At 40.9% G+C, this 26,299-nt stretch overlaps 2 protein-coding genes across 13 annotated transcripts in view; one reads left to right on the top strand and one right to left on the bottom strand.

Moving 5' to 3' along the window:
- The window catches only part of BAG2 (BAG cochaperone 2), a 406,790-nt gene that overhangs the window by 100,798 nt on the left and 279,693 nt on the right, over positions 1-26,299 (top strand). The gene's annotated exons all lie outside the window — the stretch shown is intronic.
- The window catches only part of DST (dystonin), a 488,734-nt gene that overhangs the window by 419,811 nt on the left and 42,624 nt on the right, over positions 1-26,299 (bottom strand). For all 12 annotated transcript variants that reach the window (XM_015136594.3, XM_077999802.1, XM_015136600.3 and 9 more), the window contains exon 3: positions 12,766-12,966. In XM_015136594.3, the coding sequence (XP_014992080.3) occupies positions 12,766-12,966 (201 nt within the window). The remainder of the gene's footprint in view (positions 1-12,765; positions 12,967-26,299) is intronic.

Below are 26,299 nucleotides of genomic sequence, written 5' to 3'. Positions count from 1 at the left end.
AGATGGTTTTAAACAGTATCATAGATTCATAGATTTTGAATATATGGATGTATTCCAATCTGCCATGATCATTATTCTTATTGATTGAGCAGTAGGAGCCTCTCCCAGTTTAGTCCTGGTCCTGACATGATCCCAGTAGTCTTTGATGCTTCCTTACTTTCTGGTTTGACAAGACGTGCCAAGCTCATTCTATATTTTCTGTTTCAGATCTGGAATCAGCCATTTCTCCAACAAGTTTGTGATTGATGGTTTCCATGGGTGTCCTGCCTGCATCCCTTCCACCTGGCCAATGGACTCACATACAGGCTACTGTGAGTGTTGGGTGCTAATGGCTCATAGCCACTCTCTCCTTCAGGGATTCCCCTAGCCTAAAGCTTCCTCACACCCCCAACCCTTGCAGCCCATAACCAATGACTGATGGAGGTGAGGGACAAAAGGCTTGCTTCAAGTTGAGACCAAGTCTAAAGTACAATTCATGTGCCAGAGTTCAATATTCAGAAGTGGAATTGTTGGCTCATATGATAATGCTATTTTTTAATTTTTGAAGACCTACCATACTGTTTTCTATAGCAGTTGAACCATTTTACATTCCTACCAAGAGTGCACAAGGGTGTGTAAACTTAATTTTAACACCATATTAGCTTAGGTATCTGCTTTGGTTTGAATGTTGCATCCCACTCAAAATTCATGTGTTGAAATTTAATCCCCAATGTGACAGTATTAAGAGGAGGGGCTTTTTGGAAGTGATTAAGTCATGGGGGTTCACCGTCATGAATGGGTTAATGCCACTACAGAAAAAAAGGCTTCAAAGAGCTCCCTTGCTCTCTCTTGCTGTCTTTGCCTTCTGCCTTCCACCAGGTGAGGATGCAGAAACAAGGTGTCATCAAAGAGGAACGACACCTCACCAAATACCAAACCTGCCTATGCCTTGGTCTTGAACTGTCTAGGTTCCAGAACAGTGAGAAAATAAATTTCTATTATTTATAAATTACCCAGTCTCAGGTATTCTGTTATAGCAACACAGATGGACTAAAACAGTATCTGATCCTCATCAATCTTAGTAATACTGAGCTGCATGTAAGAAAGGTCAATGTAGAGTAGCTAGTGGTATTCCCCAGCATCAGAGTTAATTATCTACTTTACCAATTGATAATTGAATAGGATGTGTGGAGGCTGCAGCATGGGCTTGATAGTATTAGACCAAAGTGGACTTGCCAATACATTGGTACCCTAGGGTGGCCAACACACATAATGCAGGCTGTCAGCAGACTCTCAAAGATGTAAAGCTACTCCCTGGGAATGAGTCACACTGGGATGATGAATAATCCCTCCAGTCAAATGGAATCTACATTATTCTCCCTGGAAGTTCTCACCCAATTCTCTAAGCACTGTCAGAGATAGAGACTAAATAAACATAGGATAAACACAGGAGACAATAGACTGCAAGGATGAGAGATGTCTGCTTCTATCAGACCTTATGAACTTAGGCCAATCACTTATTCACTGAGATTTAGTTTTGTCAAACTAGATCAATAATATATGCCATACCCAACACACAGGGTGTCTGTTCAGACTAAATGAGATCATGAATATGAGCATTCTTTGAAAGTATGAGGTGCTACTTAACTACAAAGTACTACTCCAAAGCTATAATTTTCCTGAAACATTACTGTCATTTCCAGAACTGAATTCTCCTCTCCCAAAGCACAAACTAAGTTTTGTTCAATTTCCATAGATTGATTTTTTTTTTTGAATCACACTCATCAGTTCACAACTAAAATAATAAAGAGAGAGACAATATTGAGAGAAATCAGACCCTTATCACTTACTTGGAGGTGGTTTAGAAGAGTAAAACAAAGGTGACGTTCGGAAAAATTAAGAAGCAGTCTTAGGAAAAAGGGTTCAGAGAGACAGAACCATGAGCCTAGAAAAGAAACAATTTATTGATTTTCAAGTACAATTAACTTGCTGCTAATTAGAACTACTTAATGGTAGGAGATTGTATCACTAAAAGTACTGAAGCAGAGAGGAATCTAGCATTATGAAAACTGTTAAGTCAAATAAGCTCTAAGAGTCCCTCAAGCCTTACTATTCTTTGATTCACAAAGACTGATAATGACACGGTAGCAGGTGGCTATGCTTCATCCTCTCCACAATAAGAAATGGTCTTAAATTGTAAGCCATGGGATTTAGGGCAAAAATCAAGGAGTTGTTTCAGGCAGAGATGGCTGTTAAATTCCAAACAGAATTCTGAGGTAAGCTATGGCTGTGTCCTTTAAAATAAAGGAAGCTATACCCATCTTACCAGAACAATTTAAGGATAACTCTGGTTAGAGGTGAAATAATAAACTAGACCATCTTTGAAGGGGCTTTCTTTTCAGTCCTTTGATCTATAGTTGTCCACGAAAATTTTCAAAGTATAAGTGACTATCCAAATGTTTTCTTTACGTTTCCTTGGTTTGGAGCTTAAAGAATTTTTTTTTTAAGACAACAGGTTGTCATCACATACAAGAAAGACATAAAAAGAATGGCAAGAGGTCTTGCTTCAGTCAAAATACTGACCTCAAAAAAGAATCATGAGTTATAAAGACATGCTTATTTTTCTCTAAGCAGAACACATGAATCCCTTTACCAAGTTAATCTTGGTTTCATGAGTTGTTTATAGAGAATAAACTGTTCATTCAATACAGTCTACCTACCTTGCACATTCCTGTGCACCTGTGCATTAATTATTCCTATACCTTACTATAATTTATTATAGCAAGCCTATAATAAATGAAAAAAAATTTTTTTTTGAGATGGACTCTCGCTCTGTCACCAGGCTTGAGTGCAGCAGCGCAATCTCAGCTCACTGCAACCTCTGCCTCCCAGGTTCAAGCGATTCTCCTACCTCAGCCTCCCATGTAGCTGGGACTACAGGCACATGCCACCACACCCAGCTAATTTTTGTATTTTTAGTAGAGACAGGTTTCACCACGTTGGCTGGGATGGTCTCGATCTCTTGACCTCGTGATCCGCCCGCCTTGGCCTCCCAATGTGCTGGAATTACAGAAGTGAACCACTGCGCCTGGCCATAAATGAAATCTTTCATAAAATTCTATCAATTATGAACCAAAAAGGGAGGTATAGCAATGTGTAGCAAAGACTCAGTACACTGAATGGGTGTCATTCAAAAAAATTCTCTTCAGTTAATTAGCAAAAGAAATTTGACTTTATTAATCAATTCATTCTCTAGAATTCCAAAGGGGAAAAGGAAACAAATGTTTCCTCTAAGAGCTTTGGATTTGCTAGTTAATTAGCCAAAGTAAGGTATGAATTCTACAGTTATGCCTTCCACAGAAGGGGAAATGTCCCGAGGTTATGCAAATAAAGCTGCCTGGTCCTACATATTTGAAAAGGAAAGGGAAACGGAAGACCATTTTAATAATCTAAGCAGGAAAGGAACACAGAAACACCCTGCTATATTTTCAGTGAGATCAAGGATATATGCTTAAGTCTTTCCTACACTGCAAAAAGTTCCCAACTACAAAGATGACAAAATCTGGTTAATGTTATTACAAATTAAAGCTATATAATGTTCTAAAATATACTGCAGCCTTACAAAAACCTAAGCTGTAATCAGAAAAACAGAAAATTTCCCCAAGACTGAAAAAAGAAACCCACAAGAGAAGGAAAAGAAGGGTGAGGTCAAGGAAGTGGTGGTTTAGTGGGGGAGAGTTCAGGGAAGGGAAAACCTAATGAGTATGCCTGGAACTTCATTTCCTGCTATTTTCTCTAGTCTCTACCTGAGTGGCCTTTTCTTAGCCTAAAATGAAGATCCTTAAATGAAAGTCAAGAGCTACCTGGACCCATCTCTGCTAAAGGCATTTATATTTCTGAGAGAAGAGTTGGAAGCTATAAGCGATCCTCAGTCCTCTTCCCAAACTCTCATCACTGGCAGACTCCAAGGCTCAGACATCAATTGTCTTCTCTTCTCTACCAAATTCATTTTCTGAATCATCCCATCTAGTCTTATAGATTTAATAACATCTATGTACAAATAATTCCCACATCTTCCATGAAATCCAGAGACAAGAATATCTAATAGATATTTCAAACTTCACATATCCAAATCAGAAATGTTTATTTCCAATCCTCAATCCAAACCTGCTTCTTCCTTTGTGCTTACCATTTCAGAAAAGAGGATCACCCAATCACCTGTGTTAGGCCCATATGTCCTCCAACTCCTCAGTCAAAACTGTCAGGCTCAAAAATACCATTGCTTGATGGTAGTGGGAGCCCAAAAGTAAGAAAACAGATGCTCATAGGCTAAGATTTTGCCAGCAGGGAGAACAAGCTGCAGCTTGGGCTATAACCTGGGAACACTAGCAATTTTTAATTAGACTTTTTCAGCTCAGTGAGAAAGTCTCAGAAATTCTAAGTCACCAGGAAATGCAGGCAATGCTGTTGCAGTGTGCCAAAAACTGGAATCAGTGAAATGTAACAGGAATAGAGTCATTATGTTTGATTATTTCCTAATGCTCTAAAACTGTTATTTCCCCATACCCACCCCCAATCTCAAACACATAAATACTTCTTGGGCCTGAACGTTGTACATTAACAGGTTCATGTGAGCAGGCAGTAGGGCCTTGCTACCTCCTAGGTGCTCTGACACAGAAAGAGGGGGCCAATAAAATGATGGCAAAAACGATGTCTGAGGTTTACCAATGGTTTTCAATACCATTTTTAAGATACGTTCTAATTGATGTAACAGTTTAAAAACACAAAGATTTCATCTATATCTACCATCTACACAGTTAGAAGAATGAGACTCAAAGTAATTAAAATACTTCAGGAAGGCTGACAAGGATAAATGTCTAGCACTAGAATTGTGATCATGGGGAATTCTCCATTCCTTATTCAAAAACTGCTCAAGCCAAGAGTGCCTAGGTTTAAATGTTAACTCCATTATCTGCCAGCTGTACGACCTTGACACGTTTCCTCCCTGGAAAGTGAGCGCCAACCCCAGAGAATTGCTGAGAAGATAAAATGAGAGAAAAATGGAGAATAGTGCAGAGAACAATGCCCGTGTATTGCCAATGAGGTAAACATGCAGTAATGCAAGAGTTCTTGTTATGATTTTGACGATGTTTAAAAATCCTGGGTTTCAGAAACAAAACAAAATGTTTTGTAATGTGAAAATACTAAGGAATAAATGGAGATCTGGATCTTATCTTTTCTGTTTCAAAGTGATAAAAAAATTCCTAAGCATCCTAGTGACACATCTTAATATACATTATAAATCCAAATACATATGTACTGAGAGGAAATCAGGATAAATTTTTAGTTTATTCACTTTCAGAAACATCTAAAACAAGCAGTAAAATAAAAAAATCTAGATATTATTAAGTTTTTATTAGTGATCCCCATTACAAATTCTTACAGGTATATTTGCGTATAGCTTACAAATTCAGAATAAGTAAATAGGTCAAAACAGCTAAGAATGCTAAACTATTTAAATTTCATGTAACACTTCAAGAGGATGGTCTGACTGAAAGTAGCTAAAACTGCACAGTCACGCTTTCTGACTCATCTCCTTTGCAGTTACTTCTGTTTTCAGTCTTTCTCACTCATGGGCATATTTCTTATTTAGATTGCCACTAGAAATGCCTGGAGTGCTTCATATAAAGTCATTCAAGTAATCCTGAATCATCATAACTGATTTATTTTTACTCCGTCTCCAAGCTATAATCAGAGTTGCTTTCACGGCAGCACGTCGTAACACTGATTTTCTCCAAATGTGTAAGTTTAGAAAAGACACAGGCTTTGGATGCATGTTGAATAGGGTGGCTCTAGCAGGCACTACTGGCTGCACCTAACCAAATCCAGAAGAGGACACAAAGCCTCAGTTCAAGTTCATGTATGGCATTAAAAGCAGGGAAATGTCAGCAGAGGCCATAAGGTTCTAGAAGCCTGCATAGGAATCGTGTGAGACAAGGAGCCAACAGCCTTCTCACTACCAACTCTGACAACGTTCAGTCTCTCAGACAACTGACAGGAGATGCAGTAAGATGCCCTGAAGAACTCTCCCAGCTGGATGTGGTGGCTCATGCCTGTAATCCCAGCACTTTGGGAGGCCAAGGTGTTCTCTTGAGCCCAGGAGTTCAAGACCACCCAGGGCCACACAGACAGACTCCATCTCTACAAAAAAAGTTAAAATTAGCCAGGCATGCTGGCACATGCCTATAGTCCAAGCTACTCAGCAGGCTTAGATGGGAAGGTTGAGCCCAAGAGGTTGAGGCTGCAGTGAGCCATAATTGCGCAACTGTACTCCAGCCTGGGCGACAGAGCAAAACTCTGTCTCAAAAAAAAAAAAAACACGCTCGTTGGTGGAGCTTGCAGTGAGCCGAGATTGTGCCACTGCACTCCAGCTTGGGCAAGAGTGAGACTCCGTTTCAAAAAAACAAACAAAAAAAAACTCTCCTCAAAATGGTTTTTTGCTCAAGCAACTGAGTAGTCTCCACGGCTATTTGCTGCCCTCTCATCTCCCTCTCTTCCAACAGATCCTTCAGGAAAGAGGGTGAGGCCATCCTCAGATTCCCCAACAGCAGTCATCAGCAGATGTCAGCAGAAGACCATGGGTCAGGCCCAAATTCAGGCCCTAATCACCTCACTGCTAGACTGCTGCAGCTACCAAACTGTCCTGCTCTCCTGACGCACCCTGTACATGTTTAATCTTTCTAAAATCATGCTATGATCACACTACTCACCTATTACAGTGTCTTCAGAAGCACAGAAAAGAAAGCTTAAACCAGTGGTTGTCTGAAATGTATGTTGGCCCCTATCTATTTTTTCCAAGTTTATCTTGTATTTCTCTCATATAAATCCCCACATCCGGTCAGTTTTCAGCATTTTTGTTTACTCCACTTCCCAGCCCCAGCATCTGCTCCCCAGCCAATTCCTACCTTTTTTTTTTTTTTTTTTTCAGACAGTATCTTGCTCTGTCACTGAGGCTGCAGTATAGCAGCATGATCATGGCTTACTGCAGCCTGGAACTCTGGGCTCAAGCAATTCTCTCACCTCAGCCTCTCAAGTAGCTGGGACTACAGGCATGCACCACCATGCCTGGCTAATTTGTTTTTAATTTTTTAGTAGAGATAGGGTCTTCCATATGTTGCCCAGGCTGATCTCAAACTCTTGAGCTCAAGTGATCCTCCCACCTCTGCCTCCCAAAGTACTGGGATTACAGGTGTGAGCCACCACATGTGCAGCACTACCCATATTTTAAAGCCCAACTCAATCCCAACTCTTCCACAAAGTAATTATGCCCTAACCAACCTATTTAGGGGTAGAGGTCCCCTTTTGTTCTCTAAATTCTTATAATGCTTACTAATTGTACCACTCATCATCAGCTATCTTTCATATATCATTCACTCACTTAGTCGATAGTATTCACTCAGATGCCAAATGCCAAATGCCACATGCCAGGAGATATTCTAGACCCCTTGACATGGGCCTCAAAGAATTAATGGTCTAGGGGAGGAGGAAAAAAAGGAAGAAACTACTATTTATTGTTTATTCTACGCAGGTCATCACCATGAAATCTCTTTCCATATGTCAACTCAGTTCATCCTCACCACTCTACAGTAGCTATTGTTATCACTTTATTTTTTATTTTTCCAGAAGTTATTGGGGTACAGGTGGTATTTGGTTACATGAGTAAATTCTTTAGTGGTGATTTGTGAGATTTTGGTGCACCCATCACCCAAGCAGTATACATTGTACCACACTGTTGTCTTTTATACCTCGCCCCCCTCATATTCTTCCCCCCAAGTCCCCACAGTCCATTGTACCATTCTTATGACTTTGCGTCCTCATAGCTTAGCTCCCACATGTCAGTGAGAACATATGATGTTTGGTTTTCCATTCCTGAGTTACTTCACTTAGAATAATAGTCTCCAATCTTATCCAGGTCACTGCAAATGCTGTTAATTCATTCCTTTTTATGGCTGAGTAGTATCCCATCATATATACACACCACAGTTTCTTTATCCACTCGTTGATTGATGGGCATTTGGGTTGGTCCCACAATTTTGCAATTGTGAATTGTGCTGCTACAAACATGCGTGTACAAGTATCTTTTTTGTATAATGACTTCTTTTCCTCAGGGTAGATACCCAGTAGTGGGATTGCTGGATCAAATGGTAGTCTTACTTTTACTTCGTTAAGAAATCTCCACACTGTTTTCCATAGTGGCTGATATCAGTTGGCTGTGTCCCTACCCAAATTTCAACTTGAATTGTAGCTTCCAGAATTCCTGTGTGTTGTGGGAGGGACCCAGCAAGAGGTAATTGAATCACGGGGGTCGGTCTTTCCCATGCTATTCTCATGATAGTGAATAAGTCTCATGAGATCTGATAGGTTTATCAGGGGTTTCTGCTTTTGCTGCCTCCTCATTTTCTCTTGCCGCCACCATTTAAGAAGCGCCTTTCACCTCTCACCACGATTCTGAGGCCTCCCCAGCCATGGGGAACTGTAAGTCAAATTAAATCTCTTTTTCTTCCCAGTCTCAGGTATGTCTTCATCAGCAGCATGAAAACAGACTAATACAGTGACTGTACTAGTTTACATTCCCACCAGCAGTGTAAAAGTGTTCCCTGATCACTGCATCCACACCAACATCTACTGTTTTGACATTTTGATTATGGCCATTCTTGCAGGAGTAAGGTAGTATCACCTTGTGGTTTTGATTTGCATTTCCCTGATCATTAGTGATGTTGAACATTTTTTCATATGTTTGTTGGCCATTTGTGTATCATCTTCTTTTGAGAATTGTCTATTCATGTCCTCAGCCCACTTTTTGATGGGATTGTTTCTCCGTTTTTTTCTTACTGATTTGTTTGAGTTTGTTGTAGATTCTGGATATTAATCCTTTGTCAGATGTATAGATTGTGAAGATTTTCTCCCACTCTGTGGGTTGTCTGTTTACTCTGCTGACTGTTCCTTTTGCTGTGCAAAAGCTCTTTAGTTTAATTAAGCCCCAACTATTTTTTTTTTTTTTTTTTTTTGAGACGGAGTCTCGCTCTGTCGCCCAGGCTGGAGTGCAGTGGCGCGATCTTGGCTCACTGCAAGCTCCGCCTCCCGGGTTCACGCCATTCTCCTGCCTCAGCCTCCCGAGTAGCTGGGACTACAGGCACCCACAACCGCGCCCGGCTAATTTTTTGTATTTTTAGTAGAGACGGGGTTTCACCGTGGTCTCGATCTCCTGACCTTGTGATCCGCCCGCCTCGGCCTCCCAAAGTGCTGGGATTACAGGCGTGAGCCACCGCGCCCGGCTAAGCCCCAACTATTTATCTTTGTTTTTATTGCATTTGCTTTTGGGTTCTCAGTCATAAAATCCTTGCCAAAGCCAATGTTTAATAGAGTTTTTCCAATGTTATCTTCTAGAATTTTTATAGTTTCAGGTCTTAGATTTAAGTCCTTAATCCATCTTGAGTTGATTTTTGTACAAGGATCCAGTTTCATTATCCTACATGTGGCTAGCCCAACCTTTTCCATTTGTTGAGAAGGGTGTCCTTTCCCTTATTATCACTTTATGAAAAGGAAACTGATTCTCAGAGAATTGAAATACCTTGGCAAAGGATACCATTTTTTTTGTTTTGTTTTTTATGTTTTTTTGTTGTTGTTGTTTCTTTTTTTTGAGATGTAGTCTTGCTCTATAGCCAAGGCTGAAGTGCAATGGCATGATCTCGGCTCCCTGCAACCTTCACCTCCCCGTTCAAGCAATTCTCCTGCCTCAGCCTCCTGAGTAGCTGGGATTACAGGCATGTGCCAGCACACCTAGCTAATTTTTATATTTTTAGTAGAGATAGGGTTTTGCCATGTTGGGTAAGTTGGTCTTGAACTTCTGGCCTCAAGTGTTTTTGCCCACCTCAGTTTCCCAAAGTGCTGGGATTATAGGAGTGAGCCACCACACTTGGCCACCAGGTAGGTATGTTTTTATTCTCTGCTGTCCCTGTCACCCTCTCAGATTATCTGTCCATCTCTTCCTTGCTCAGTCCCTGGGAGACTGATGGCTGTGATCTACATCATCCAAGTTCCTTTGCCCTCTGGCTTCTAGGTAGGTTGGTTCAAAAAGAGGTACCACTGGGAGCAGGAGCTAAGAAAGCAGTATATTTATTTGCCCTGCTCCCTCCTGACTCACTAGGTTCTGGCAGTAGCTGCATCCCTCAGGTACCGGCCTTGTGGAAGGGCTCTTCCATTGCTCCAGCTCTTCCTACCAGGATCCATTAAGACCGCTGCCCTCTGCTACCCCTTAGACCAGGAGTTGAAGATAAATAGACTCTACCTAAAGGCTGATGAAGCAGCTTAGCCCTGCCCACATTTCTGTAAATACTCCCTTCATTAAGCTCTTTTCAGTTAAATCCTCTTAGTGTGCTGTTTCCTGCAGATACACAGAGCAGGATTTGAACTCACGTGGGTCTTACCGCAGAGACCTCTTTTTTTTTTTTTTTTTTTTTTTTTTGCTGGGGTAATTGCTATGTTGGAGGTTTGTACTGAGTGCTGAGGATCAAAACTAAGGGCACCTTACTCTGATAGGAAGGATGAGAAAAGACTTCACCTGACCCATCCAAGCATGAGTCAGTCTCAAAAGGCGAACTGAAGTTTACCAGGCAAACAAAGAATGAGGATAAATGTTCAAGGGCAAAGTAGACAGTAAGGTTCAAAGTCACAGAGGCATAAAGACTATGTCTTATTAACCAAGGCAGTTACGTAGAGGGCTTGTGAGAGAATAATGATGGTTGAGAGTTTCTAAACTTTAATGATAATCACTTACTTCTCAATCCTGATCCACATGGGGAGATTAGAAGAAGCAAAGAACTAGCTAGACTCTGAGCAAGAGAAATAATTCACCTATTCCCTACCTTCAACTGATCCCTATTACAGAAAATAAGTTCAAATATTTAGCACAATACACAAGCCCTTTCTAATCTGGCCTCTACCCAACCCACCAGTCTCATCTGCCAGCACCACCTCAAGCTGTTCACTGAGAATGCCATACCCTCCCACATCTCTGCACTTTTATATATGTTTTTCTCATGCAGGAGATACCTACTGCTACTTTGTACTTGGTAAATTCCTCCTTATCTCTCAGGACTCATCTCAGGTGTCTGCCTATCTGTAAATATTTCCGGAGATCCAAGATGATTCCATAATGCCTTGTGTATAACTCTAGAACAGTACTTTCAAAGCACAGAACATGCATTATAATTACTTGTTTTCATGTCTGTTGATTGACTCGACTGTGATTTCCTACTACAGGAAGGTAACAGATGGTAGAGGTTCATGCTTGGGTTCTGGAGGCAAGCCACCCAGATCCAAATTCTAAACTGTACCCCAAACAACTAGGTAACCTGAAGCAAGTTATGTATCCTCTCTGGGGCTCAGTTTCATTATCCATAAAATAGGAATCATAACATCTGCCTCATAGAATTGTTAAATGAGTGACATAAAATAAGGCCTGTTACACACTAAGCCCTCAGGAACTGTTAGTTAACATATATTTGTATGTCCCTTATTTTCTGTATAAAATGCATGTGTTTGAATGAATAAATTTTCCTACCATTTCGTATTTCTCTGCATAGATACCAAATTCTACTTACCCTTTGTTTTATTGACTCATGAAAAATAAACCCTCATTCTAAATATGTACTTTTTTTCACTTGGTTATGATAAACAGATCCTTTTCTGTAAAGGAATTTAACTTCCTTCCATTGTTGTTGGCCTGGTTACTGAGTCAGACATTTTCTTGGCCTTCTCACAGTCTCCACATGTGCCTGCCCCACAGTTACTCCCACAGAAGAGCAGTTCTGTTTCAATAATTTACAAAGACATTTTCAAGTCAACTCTTGATGGCTCCCCTATGTTGGCACAAGAAACAACAACAGGCTCCCCACAGCATAGAGATGAACCACAGATACTTTTTTCTAATGCCAAAGCAACATAAAATTATTGCAGTCATAAAATAACTTTACGAGTTTTAAAATGGCATTTTCAGGCCCCAGCCTTGGTAAAAAGCCCATGAGCCAGAACCAAGGAAAGAAAAATCAGAGCACATAGAACAATGTGCTCAGGATGTGAGAAGGAGATGAAGACCAGCTCCCAGTTGAGCCCTGAGTTTCTGAGGAAAGGTGAGGTTGTGGCCAACAGAAGCACAGGGCACCAGGTTACAAAGGGATAATGGTGCTGCCTTATAACAATATAAAGGCCACACCTGAGAAAGCCAGGACACTTACAGAGTTACCCTGGGCTGGGTGCAGAGGGATGCACAGGCCTCACTGGCTCAAGAGCCTCCAGGAGGAGTTTAGCCATTGCTACTGCCCAAGACTCCAGCCCTACCTTCCTTCACTGCTTCTCCTATCCTGACACTGGTTTTGTTGTCATCCTCTTTACCAATTCTCTCATTACCACACCTAGATTTGTTGACTCTATGTCCCCATCCTCATTCTAGATCCCCAGCTTCAGGAGGGCTGGGAATTCACCAGCTTTCATATCAGCTGCCTGACAGTGACTAACTCTTGCTTCTTTGTCAGCTATCTATCCACCCTAGAACATTCTAGGAAACCATATTCCTTGCTGGAACTCATGTGAGTACACTGCCACTTGTTGGGAATAACAACAACCTAATTATTCAAAGTTAATCTGATAATGTTTTTAAACTAAAAGAACCACCACATGATTTGACAGTGAATTTAATATTTTTATAAAAGACAGTTCTTTACTTACAGGCCTCCTGATTGAAGCACCTTGAACAGAGTGATAAAATTCTGGCTGGACTCGGCTGCTCTTCTTGATTCTTCGTTTCCTCACTGAAGTTTCTTGCTCACTCTGATGGTGAACTTCCACCACGGGCTTCACTTCTTCCAGACGGGCAGCTGCGGCTGCTGCAACTCGTCTTCTAATATGCCGAGGGCTTGCTCTGAATCCCTGTGGCAGAAAACACAACCAAGCAAATCCAGATTTGTATTGAGTTAGTTTGGAAGTTCCCCAGGGCTAGTTATACAAAAAGCTCCGAAAGTCACTATGTTCAGTGAGATCATGTGCACCCCCAAAGTAAGCATGGAGGAGGCTCAAATGCAAGTAAGTTTTCCCCACAAGTGTTCTTTAAAGCACCCCAGTATTTCAGGGTCCAGAGTTATTCTACATTAAGAAACGTTCTTAATTGAGTAAAGTCAGTCCAAAAAAAAAAGAGGGAAAGAAAGCAGGTGGGCATACTGCTTGACTTAAGCATCAGGGAGACTGTGAGTGAAGAAGAGTATTTCCACTTTGGCCTGAAGTAGAGTGTAGGGAGCGGGACAGGATATCATTCCAGGGTAAAGTGCAACTTTACATTCCTGAGAGAGACTCTTTCTGAGGAAGGAAAGAGCAGGAATGCAAAGCATCACTACAACACACCACAAAGTGAGGGTTCCAAACTCAAATGGGGGCAATGAGGCAGAACAAAGGTATGGGTTTGGGTGTCAGATGGGCCTGGGTCCAAATGCTGACTTCTTAATTATAGCTACACAATGTATTAAATAATTCTGAGTCCAACTGTTCCAACCTACAAAATGTATAACATTCTACTCACAGGGCTTTTAAGTTTTAAATAACATAAATATAAGTAAAATTCCAGCTGGGCGCAGTGGCTCATGCCTGTAATTCCAGCACTTTGGGAGGCCGAGGTGGGTGGATCACCTGAGGTCAGGAGTTCAAGACCAGCCTGGCCAACATGGCAAAACCCTGTCTCTACTAAAAATAAAAAAATTAGCTGGGCATGGTGGCAGGTGCCTGTAATCCCAGCTACTCAGGAGGCTGAGGCAGGAGAACTGCTTGAACCTGGGAGGCAGAGATTGCAGTGAGCCAAGATCACGCCACTGCACTCCAGCCCAGGTGACAGAGTGAGACTCCATCTAAAAAATAAAATTATGTGTGTGTGTGTGTGTGTGTGTGTGTGTGTGTAAAATTCCAAGCATGGTATCTGACACATAGGAAGTGCTTAATAAAATTATCATTTTCCTCTTCTTTTAGAGCAAGATGAGTATAAGGACAACTCAGACTATGGAAACATGTCAGCTAAGTCATATTATGCAGCTGAGAACATGCAATTTTGGAAAATATCAATAATTACATAAAATAGTCTTGGTCCTCATGGCTTACAATTTACTGGAGAGCAGAAGGAGAAATCTAACATAGAGTTCAAAAACACAGGGGAATGTGTAACGAAGGGTTAAAGTAGTAGACTCTCAGTGCTAGCAGATCTCAGAGAAGGAAATCAATGAATGAAGCTGAGAATAGTTACATTTGGCTTAGTTGAGTCAGTGGCATTTGAAGAATGAATTGAATTCATATTGAACGCAAAGGAAACAACATAAATGAATGAATAATAGACAGATGATAGACAGATGAGTGAAGTATTTACAACAATAAGAAACATTATTTGCTAATGTGCTGGAATGAGGGTACAAGCTAAATATGGTGGGAAACTAGTGAGAGATAAACAGTAAATGATCCAAGAAGGGCTTCTTTGAGTTTGTGTGTCTTCTGAATTTTTAAAGATGTATAAAAGGCTTAAAGTTTGCAGTAAATGCATAAAAAATGAGGAGTAAGAATTTCAAAGGGATAAGCAGTATGAGAAAAGGTGTAATAATGGTTCTGTGGGATTCTGAAAGGTTAATGTATACAGTGGGATTCTCACTGAGGGAGCCGGAAGATGGACTACTGTCCAATTATGGAGAGCCTGCATACCAGGCTGAAGGATATGAAGAAGGAGAGAATTGAAAAAAAGGAAGGGATTACCCACAGAGCCAAAAGTAGCAATGAGGTCAACAGAAATCGGTAAGGAGAAAATGCAAATGGATTTGGCAAAACCAAGGTCATTGTTTGGGCTCTCCTAATCCATCCCCAAATACATTAGTCTTGTTCCCATCCCGCCCCTGTGTGCAAGCTCAGCTGGTCCTCTTCAACCCAAAATAGTCCCAGAACATCCCCACCACTCCCACGTAACTCAGGAGGTACTACAGCAGCTGCTGGAAAGAGGATTAAGGAGAAGAGGGAACTGGGCCAAATGCTGAACCAAATTCTAGGGCAGTTTAGACCACACACATCAAAACCAACAACCATACAGGCTGCTTTTTACGCAGCTTCCTAGACATTCTCCATCCACCCACCCGCCCCCTCCACCCTCTACACACACACATTTTTGCTCTCTCTCTCCTTCTGAATCTCATTTTTTAACAAGCTTCTCTGGTAATTTTTCTATACTTTGAAGACTAAGAACCTCTAGGAACCAGAATTTAGTTTGACCACTAGATGGCATTATCTCCCACAGCCCTTGCATTCTCTCTAATTCAGAAATTTGGTGTTCTGGTAGAATGAACAAAATATTTGATGATATAGTAGATTCTGTAATAGTGGAGTAAGTTGAGTACATTTCTTTGGTAAGAATGTAGATTCTCTTATGAATAATAAGCAACCAGATTTTGCTTAACTGGTATTATTACCAATAGTCCTCAGTGGCCCACAAATTCTAGAAACACTTAGGGAGAAAAACTGCATAAAACTTTGCTAAAGTAACCAAACGACAGAGATTAAAACATGTTGGCACAGCCATTCTGCAAAACAATAACTTAGTGAATTCATATCCCTGTATCTACCCCAGAGAAATTCTACCAAGCATGCCCAGGAAGATATTCAATGCAGAATTATTTATGATATTAAAAAAAATTTTGAGACAGAATCTTGCTCTGTCACCCAGGTTGGAGTGCAGTGGCGCAATCTCAGCTCACTGCAACCTCCGTCTCCTGGGTTCAAGTGATTCTCCTGCCTCAGCCTCCTGAGTAGCTGGGATTACAGGCATGAGCCACTACTCCCGGCTAAATTTTGTATTTTTAGTAGAGATAGGGTTTTACCATGTTGGCCAGGCTGCTCTCAAACTCCTGACCTCATGATCTGCCCAGCTCAGCCTCCCAAAGTGCTGGGATTACAGGTGTGAGCCATTATACCTGGCAAAAAAATTTTAAACCACTTAAATCAGTCTTTCCTAAACTTTAGGCATCTTCATTCCACCTTAACATTTTTTTCCAGATCTGAGCACTGCCTCAGTGATTTCTGTTATACCCAAATTTACTTGTACTATTTTAAAATAACTTTTTATAAGTACTGTAGTATACTACACACACTTTGCAGCCACTATCTGAGTTCTAATACTGCCTTTGTCACTTCCTAGTTGTGTGATCTTGAATAGTTACTTAATGATTTCCTCACTTGTAAAATAAGGATTAAAATAGTAATTCATAGGATTGCTGAAAAGAATAAACTAATGTAGGTAAAGTACTTCAAAGAGTGCCTGGCACGTAGTAGTACATAAGCATTCACTATAATTACCATGTATATTACTTGTGTGAATAAAATATATTCTTGAACACAATAGTGTATTATTCATACTATCTAAAAAAGAAATCAGATGGAAATAGGAAAATGAGTCACACTGCTGGTATGCCTTGAAGACAGACACATGTGAGGTACCGATCATTAGGAGAGTTCTTTGTTACTCTCCAGTGAGTCAAACTACCTGGGCTCAAATATAATATCAGCTCTATTACTTACTAGGCGTGTGATCTTGGTTAAATTACTTCTCTGTGCCTTGTTTTTTAATTTGTCAAATGCATATAACAATACCTCTCTCATAGAGTAATGGTGGTATTTAAATGAGATAATCCACATTACGTACTCAGAACAGTACACAGCATATAAAAAATACTTAATACATTATCATCGTTATTATTACTGCTTCACTTTCTGGATCTTGCAGCAGCAATACATTATTATTGTTATTATTACTGCTTCACTTTCTGGATCTTGCAGCAGCAATTTACACATCAGCAGTGCACAGCTATGATTACAAACACTATAAACAACGATGAGCATTCACCTTTATTTCTCTAAATAACTGCAAAGAATTACAGCTCCTTGATTTTTGACACTTTCTTGTCCTAAGTAATAATTTTTTTAAAAAAATGTCTTTTAACGGAGGAAATTTTAGCTTGAAACAGTAGGTGGTGCTATAAGTTCTTCCAGGTGTTAATAAGAGTTACTCTTTTTTTTTTTTTTTTTTTTTTTTTTTTTTTTTTTTTTGAGAGGGAGTCTAGCTCTGTCACCAGCCTGGAGTGCAGTGGCGCGATCTTGGCTCACTGCAACCTCCACCCCCTGGGGTCAAGTGATTCTTCTGCCTCAGCCTCCCCAAATAGCTGGGATTACAAGCATGTGCCACCACGCCCAGTTAATTTTTGTATTTTTAGTAGAGATGGGGTTTCACCATATTGGCCAGTATGGTCTCGATCTCCTGACCTCGTGATCTGCCCACCTCAGCCTCCCAAAGTGCTGGGATTACAGGTGTGAGCCACCATGCCCAGCCAATAAGAGTTACTCTTTAACCATTAGGTGATGGACACTTGGAAGCCTGTCAGTAGTGCACTTCTATCATTTTTAGGCCACCCCAAATTATCAGCACCTTTTGGATAATCATTTCCCAAGATGTGCGGTCATGTGTGCGTGTGTGTGGTGTGTATGTGCATGTGTGAGGAACATTTATCATGAGATCTCTCTTCAATCTTTAAGTGCACAATACAGTATTGTTAACTCTAGGTACAATGTTATATAGCAGATCCTTAGAACTCATTCAGCTGGCATAATTGAAACTTTATACCCATTGAACAGCAACTTCCTATCTCTCCTTCCCTCCAGCCCCTGGCAACTACCATTCTACTCTTGCGTTATATTAATTCGACTAATTTAGATACATTATATAAGTGGAATCATGCAGTATTTGTCTTTCTGTGACTGAGTTATTACACTTAACATAATGTTCTCCAGGTTCATCCATACTATTGCATATACCAGGATTTCCTTCACTTTGCAAGGCTGAGTACTATTCCATTGTACACATATATTGCATTTTCTTTTTCTCTACTTTTTTTTTTTTTTTTTCTTTTAGACAGAGTCTTGCTTTGTCACCCAGGCTGGAGTGCAATGGCACAATCTCGGCTCACTGCAACCTCCACCTCCTGGGCTCAAGCAATTCTCCTGCCTCAGCCTCCCGAGTAGCTGGGATTACAGGTACACACCACCACATCCAGCTAATTTTTACATTTTTAGTAGAGATGGGGTTTCACCTTGTTGCCCAGGCTGGTCTTGAACTCCTGACCTCAGGTGATCCACCCGCCTCGGCCTCCCAAAGTGCTGGGATTACAGGCGTGAGCCACCACTCCCAGCCTATATTGCATTTTCTTTATCCACTCATCTCTCCACGGACATTTAGATTGTTTCCATACCTTGGTTACTGAGAAAAATGCTGCAATGAACTTAGGAGCATGTATAACTTTTCAAAATCCTGATTTCAACCCCTTTGTACATATAGCCAGAAGTGCGATTGTTGGATCATATGGTAATTCTAGTTTTAACTTTTTGAGAAACCACCATACTGTTTTGCATAGCGGCTACACCAGTTTACATTCCCACCTACAGTGTACAAGGGTTCCAGTTTCTCCGTAGCCTTCTGATACCAGAGTTAAGAAGAAATTACTAGGCAGATAGTAAGGGTACAAAAGTCCTCAGTCAGGTTTTCCTTTTAATGAAAAGCAGCCCAAAATCATTTTCTAACAAAGAACAGCCTGTAAAGTCGAGGGGCAGACATAGACAAGCAAGCTTAGAGCTTTCACAGGTGGATGCCCGCAGGAAAGAACTACCTGGGACTAGACGTGTTCAAGATGGCTCCATCTTCCCTTCTCTGCCAGCCACGTGTACAGTAAGGAGAAGACAAAATGGCACTGGCCAAGGGAAGAATTCATTAGCATAATAATATTAGGGTAGGGTAACCAGCCCTCCAGGCCCGCTATGTAGATGTTACACCTGATCAAACCAGTCTGTGAGCCCTACAAAAATCAAATACCACCTCCTCAAGCCGGACTATAAAATTCGGGGCGTCCACTGCCTGCCAGCCTTTTCCTCTCAGAACTCCCCTTCTCTCTCACTAGAGAGAGATGTTTTTCTTTCTCTTTCTTTTGCCTATTAAACCTCTGCCCCTAAACTCCTCAAGTGTGTCCCTGTCCTAAATTTTCTTGGTGCAAGACAACAAACTCCAGGTATTTACCCCAGATAATGTAGCCGCTTCATTTCCTCATCAACACTTTTTATCTTGTGGCTTATTAATGACAACCATCCTAACAGATGTGAGGTGATATCTCACTGTAACTTTTATTTGTTATTTCCCGATGATGAGTAATGTCTTGATACATAGTTACATCAAGATGCTCCAGAGCCCACTCTAGATCTTCTCGCTTAATAACCCAGTACATTTCATGGGTAGGCCCATGGCCAAGACCCAGTGAATGCAAGTTTCTCTGCTTGGACTGTGAATATTATATGGAGGCAGGTAAAGACTGAAAAAAATCAGTAGGAGTTCATTAGTTCCAATGGCTACACCAAAGACCTTGTGAAGCTGCCTGGTTTTGTTTGTTCTAACCAGACATTTGGTCTTGATTGTGAGTTCCATGATCTAGGTGTATTAAATTCTCTATTGGCTTAAATCAGACAGTCAGGTCCTGTTATCTACAAACAAAAATCTCTAATGCATACACTTTCTGTTAAAACTTGCAGGTGGTTAGCTATTTTCCTTGGAGGTCGAATACTCAGACAACCAGGCTGTTTGACTGTGTATGTGTAGATGGGCATAAAAAGTGATGAAATATTAATAGCAATAATTTACTAAGCGCCACTTATGCACTAAGCCTATATATGCCCTGAAGAAACAAGCAAACAGGCTTTTCAGGGTTAAGTAATCTGCTTAAAGGTAAAAAGTTGCAATTAGAAAAGCCCAGATTAGAACCCAGGTTTATCTAACTCCAACCAGTGCCCTTCAACACTCTGCTCTTATGTAAAGAGATTATAAGGCAGTAATGCATTTAGAATTAATCTTCTACATGTATCCACATGACTGGAAGTGCTCAGGAATACATGTTGACTGATTAAAACAAGAAAAGATCTATTAACAATTTAGATGAATGAGGCAGAAATTAAGAAAAAAATATTTTCGGGTAAGTATTATTGTTTTATAAGGTCAAACTACTGTCAAGTTTACTGATTACACATCTGAAAAGATGGAAAATTAACACATTGACCCACTGAGCATTAATATAGAATTACTTTTCAGCCTGGGCAACATGGTCAAACTCCGTCTCCACCAGCCGGGCGTGGTGGCACGCACCTATAATCCCAGCTATTTGGAAGGCTGAGGCACAAGAATTGCTTGAGCCCAGGGGCAGAGGTTGCAGTGAGCCAAGATTGCGCCACTACACTCCAGCCTGGGAGACAGAGTGAGACTTTGTCAAAACAAAAAAAGAAAATACAGGCCGGGCGCGGTGGCTCAAGCCTGTAATCCCAGCACTTTGGGAGGCCGAGACGGGCGGATCACGAGGTCAGGGGATCGAGACCATCCTGGCTGACACCGTGAAACCCCGTTTCTACTTTAAAAATACAAAAAACTAGCCGGGCGAGGTGGCGGGCGCCTGTAGTCCCAGCTACTCGGGAGGCTGAGGCAGGAGAATGGCGTGAACCCGGGAGGCGGAGCTTGCAGTGAGCTGAGATCCGGCCACTGCACTCCAGCCTGGGCGGCAGAGCGAGACTCCGTCTCAAAAAAAAAAAAAAAAAAAAAGAAAATACATATATATATGTGTATATATATACACACACACACATATGTATATATATGTTACTTTTGTGTTATGGAAGATATAAATTTTACCATATGTAAATATTATAAAGCTCAATAAGCTGCTGCTTATAAAATCTATAATGCTCCATTAAAAAATCAAATGATTCCCCTCATCCCAGGCTAGAAATAAAGTGTACAGTAGAAGCTCTTTGATCCATGGATAAAATTTGAGGGAGATGAAGAGGGCAGTCCATGAACTTGTATGCAGAAAAAAATATTCCTTGATTTTCAATAACTTATAATTGAAATTTAAAACATGGCTCAATTATGAATGTAGGCCATAAACCTGGTATCATTAACAGTACCTGTGACTTTTGCCACCAAAAGTCATCATAGATTTAAATATTAAGTTGTAGTGGCTGCAGATCTTTTGAAATACTGTTTATACTTGTTACTTCAAAATCACAGTAGTTAGTAAATGTGCCGCTGTCAGAGGCATTTGAACCAGAGCAACTCCACCTTAAATAGGAGCTAGGTAAAATGAGGCTGAGACCTATTGGGCTGCATTCCCAGACGGTTAAGGCATTCTAAGTCACAGGATGAGACAGGAGGTCAGCACAAGATACAAGATACGGGTCATAAAGGCCTTCCTGATAAAACAGGTTGCAACAAAGAAGCTGGCTAAAACCCACCAAAACCAAGATGGCAATAAGAGTGACCTATGATCATCCTCACTGCTACACTCCCCCTACGGCCATGACAATTTACAGATCCCATGGCAAGGTCAGGAAGTTACCCTATATGGTCTAAAAGGGGGATGCATGAATAATCCACCCCTTGTTTAGCATCTAATCAAGAAATAAGCATTAAAATGTGTAACCAGTAGTCCTCAGGGCTGCCCTGTCTATGGAGTAGCCATTCTTTTATTCCTTTACTTTCTTAATAAACTTACTTTCATTTTACTCTAGGACTCGCCCTGAATTCCTTCTTGTGGGAGATCCAAGAACCTTCTCTGGGGGGTCTCAATTAGGACTCCTTTCCTGTAACACCACTAGATCTTGTTATTCAATGCATTAATTAAAAAGTACCTATACTGCTGTCAAAAATATTTCTAATAACTTACATTTCAATGTAATTGGTTTCTTTTATAATTCTGTCTTTTAACCATGTTTGCCTTTTTCTTTCTTGGTCACAAGCTAAGTTACATTTCCCAGCCTCCCTTGCAGTTAGATAAGGCCATGTGACTGAGCTCTAGCCAGTGAAATGTGTATATATGTAAGCCATTTCTGGACCTAGCATATAAACACTTCCCACAGCCAATTCTCCGTGCTCTTCTCCTCTTTTGGCCGGCATGACCTTTGAAGCAACCTTGAAAGTCACACAATGAAGATGACAGTGTGTCCATCAGCCCAAGTCCCTGAATAACTACAGGAAAGAGGCCAGTCTACCAACCTGTTTACCCACATCTGTACCTTTAAATAAACAACAAATACATTTGTATTTTGTTTGAGCCAATGAGTGTATATTTGCTATAGGAGTTTGCACTACACTGACTCACTGGTTCTCAAACTTCATCAAGCATCAGAACGACCTTGAAGGCTCGTTAAAACACAGACTCCTGGACCACACCCTTGGAGTTTCTGATTCAGTAAGTCTGGGATAGGGCTAAGAATCTGCATTCCTGACAAATCCTCCAGTGATGCTGATGCCACCATCACGTGAGTACAGTCTGAGAAACCAAAGGTCCTGTCCCTTACTGTGTGGTGAGTGAGTAGTTTTGGTCATAATAATACTGTATCCCATTGTGCTATATGCAGGGGGACCCTCAGGATTAGAGCAATTTAGCTGTTTGTTGTTTTAATAACCCTACATTAAAAGATTTGTCCTGGAAGCCACTTTGTCAGCAGGGGGGGGGGAAATAATCTATCTAGAAGATACCTTTCTGTTTTCAGAGAGAATGTATTCCCTGGCAAGTAAAAGTGGGGCAAAATATTACCTTTTTAAAATCTTTTCTAATAACTAGTCATTGTTTGGTATAGAACATTGGTCCCTGGAGGTATGATGACAACAAATAGTCTGTTTTGGAAAAGTCTAAGGAACTGCACATTTCTTTTTATTTATTATTTTATAGAGATGAGGTCTCACTCGGTTGCCCAGGCTAGAGAACAGTTGTGTGATCATAGCTCACTGTAGCCTAGAGCTCCTGGGCTCAAGAGATCCCCCTTCTTCAGACTCCTGAGCAGCTGGGAATACTGGTATGCATCACTACATCCACTTAATATTTTAAAGAGACAAGGTCTCACATGTTGCCCAGGCTGGTCTCAAACTTATGGCCTCAAGAAATCCTCCCACCTGAGCCTCCCAAAGTGCTGGAATTACAGGCATGAGTAACTGTGCCTAGCTGAATTGTACATTTATTTTATTTTATTTATTTATTTATTCATTTTGAGATGCAGTCTCACTCCATCACCCAGGCTGGAGTGCAGTGGCATGCTATCAGCTCACTCCAACCTCCACCTCCTGGGTTCAAGCAATTCTCCTGCCTCAGCCTCCCAAACAGCTGGAATTACAGGCATATACCACCATGCCCGGCTAGTTTTTGTATTTTTAGTAGAGATGGGTTTTCACCATGTTGGCCAGGCTGGTCTCGAACTCCTGACCTCAAATGATCCATCCACCTCGGCCTCCCAAAGTGCTAGGATTATAAGTGTGAGCCACCGCGCTCAGCCGGTACATTTATTTTAGATAAACTTTCACAGGTTAGTAATACAGTGTTTCTTTCATATTGACTGATATTATATCAACTGTTTATTAGTTTCTTCTGGTAAGAAGCTCTGACTTACAACCAGAGAGCCTTAATATTTTCTAAATTGCAAATGAACTACAACTTAGGTGCAGTTTTGTAAATGAAAATATTTTAAAATCTCTTAATAATGTCAAGCATTCCCTTCTTAAACAAAAGGCTCCACCCACAGTCCCTGCTGCCTGAGGAAGCATGTTTTGTACCGTACCCTCACACCGCTCCAGCTATGGTTGCTGGGTCTTTACACTTAGGCTGTGTCTATCAGAGTTTTTCCTTTGAGAGTCTGAGGAAAACTGAGAGCCTGGGCTGCTTAGCATAGAGGTTGCAAGGGAGGAAGGGAAGGAGGAAGGGAGGGAATTAATTCTATAGATCAGTGCTTCTCAAACTTTAATATGTACATGGATCACCTGGAAATCCTATTAAAATGCAGATTCTAATGCAGTGGGTCTGATTGGGGCCTGAGAGTCTGCTTTTCTAACAGGCTCCCAGAGTATCCTGATGCTGCTGGTCTGCAGACCAAACGTGAGTAACAAGGACGTAGAAGGATTCATGGAAACTGTGTGCCCCTGGTATAGGTTGAGGCTATCAGGGGCCAGAAATCATAAGTGAAACAGGCAAAAGGAAAAGAAGCATCTAGTGGAGTAAAATGAAGTCATTCCTATAGCATCTCGCTACTGCAAGGAGTGAGGCCTTTAATCTGTAACCAACTTCCAGTTCTATCCATGTAAAGCCAGACCCTCATATGGATCCTTTTCTTTGATTTCCATTAAATTATACATACAACATGCCTTAAAATATAATATGTCTCTGATTCTGCATCCAAATGAGCCTAAGACACTAAACACAGTCTTGGATGGGGGTGGGGAAAAGACTAAACGAAGACTACAAGTTGAAGCTACTTGAGATACTTCTCCTTTAAAGAGTTTTAAGTGCTTTTTAATTATAAACGTTAGATTAGCCCAAGCAGGGATCATAGTGTACACTCAGAAAAAAACTACATTTTCTTTCCTGGTTGACCTCTGAAATCCACAATGAGGAGTTCCTTTTCTCTCAACACTACATAAGATTTTGTGTAGATCCTATAATTTTTCTGGTCATTCTCAGATAATTAAAAAGTCTCCCAACCACTTCTAGTCACAAAAGCATACCATTCCAATGAGGTCGCATCACTCCTGGTTTCCTCCTAGACAGGCTTTAAAGTGACTCCAGGCTCTTTCTCCCAAGACAGCCGTAAAAAATACTCACGTATCCTTTACCCCAGCAAATTCTCGGACAGCAGGCTGTTTCCAGCGCAGCCCTTTCTGCTCATTCCACCATTAGAACAGCAGTCCAGCCACAGTCTCTGGCCCTTTGGAATTATTATGGAGGCTTGGGGTGGGGCGCAGCACACTGCTAAGACATTTCCTAGTCTCTAATCCTGACCTGTCTAACAGAGTAGCTACTAGCCACATATTTTTATTTAAATTTTAGTTAATTTAAATTAAAATTTCAACTTCTTGAGCATACTAGCCATATTCTAAGTACTCAATAGCATATGTGGCTAGTAGAGACCTTATTGGATAATGCAGATAAAACATTTGTGTTCTCACAGAAAGTTCTACTGAACAGCACTTCTTTAACCTCTCACAGCTGAAACCTTAGTCTTTATCCATATACCTAAAATTGGTGATGGCTGACTATAACTATCAGCATGGACTAACGGCTATAGCAAGCAACACCAAAACCTCAGGAACTTAACACAATAAAAGTTTATGCCTTGCTCGTGTCAGGCATAGATCAGCAAGTGGGGGTGGTGCTCTGCTCCAAAGAGTCATTTAGAACACCAGGCACCTTCCATCTATGGCTTTTTAGGTCCTCAATATCCTCTCCGCTCTGCTGGATTATGGAAACGAGGGCCAGGATTGTGTGCATGGTTTCAGTACACCAGACCTGTAAATGGCACACATCATTTCTTTCATTTCATTAACTAGAACCCAGTTACAAGGTCATCACCAAGTTGCAAGGGAAGCTAAAAAATTAGTTATGTGCTGAGAATAAGAGAACACAGACATTGGTGAGCAAAACACAGTCTACCACAGAGCTGGTGGCAAAATCAAATTTATAGCTACCTCCTACATAGGGGTCTACTCCTCTCTCTGGCAATGTGAGCCTTTCTGACTACAACTACTGGGGCCTCAAACAAAACTAAGATAAAAAGAGCTCCATTTACACATCTTATTACATAGCCAAACAGAATCTGAGTCCCATTTAACACTTTTCCAGCATTGTTCAGCTCCTAACTACATTCAACTCTCTTTAATTCTTTACAGTTCCATAAACAACAATAATTTCTACTTATTAAGCATTCCCTATGTGCCAAATACATGCATGCATTATCTCACTATTTCTTGTAATATTCCTAGTAGGTAAATACTATTTCAATGCCCATTTTACAGATAAGAAAATGGATACTTAGAAGTTTGCCTAATACTTTCTAAGTATCTGCTCTAGGACTGAAACTCAAGCAACCTAATATGTGCTCTCCACCAAAGGTCAGCAAACTATCGCTCTTTGGACAAACTGACCCACTATCTGTTTTTGCAAAGTTTCCATGGAACACAGCCATGTCCATTCATTTACATGTTGTCTATGGCTACTTCTCTGCCACAAACGCAGAGTTAAGTAGTTGCAACAGAGATCATATGACCTGCAAAGTCAAAAATACTGTACTTACTATCTGGCCCTTCACAGAAAAAATGTTGTCAACCCCTGCTCTATAGCATCCTATA

Source organism: Macaca mulatta, chromosome 4 (assembly GCF_049350105.2).
Source record: "Macaca mulatta isolate MMU2019108-1 chromosome 4, T2T-MMU8v2.0, whole genome shotgun sequence".
NCBI lineage: Eukaryota > Metazoa > Chordata > Mammalia > Primates > Cercopithecidae > Macaca > Macaca mulatta.
The sequence above is the reverse complement of the archived record's forward strand: the minus strand, read 5'-3'. Positions and strand labels throughout refer to the sequence as shown.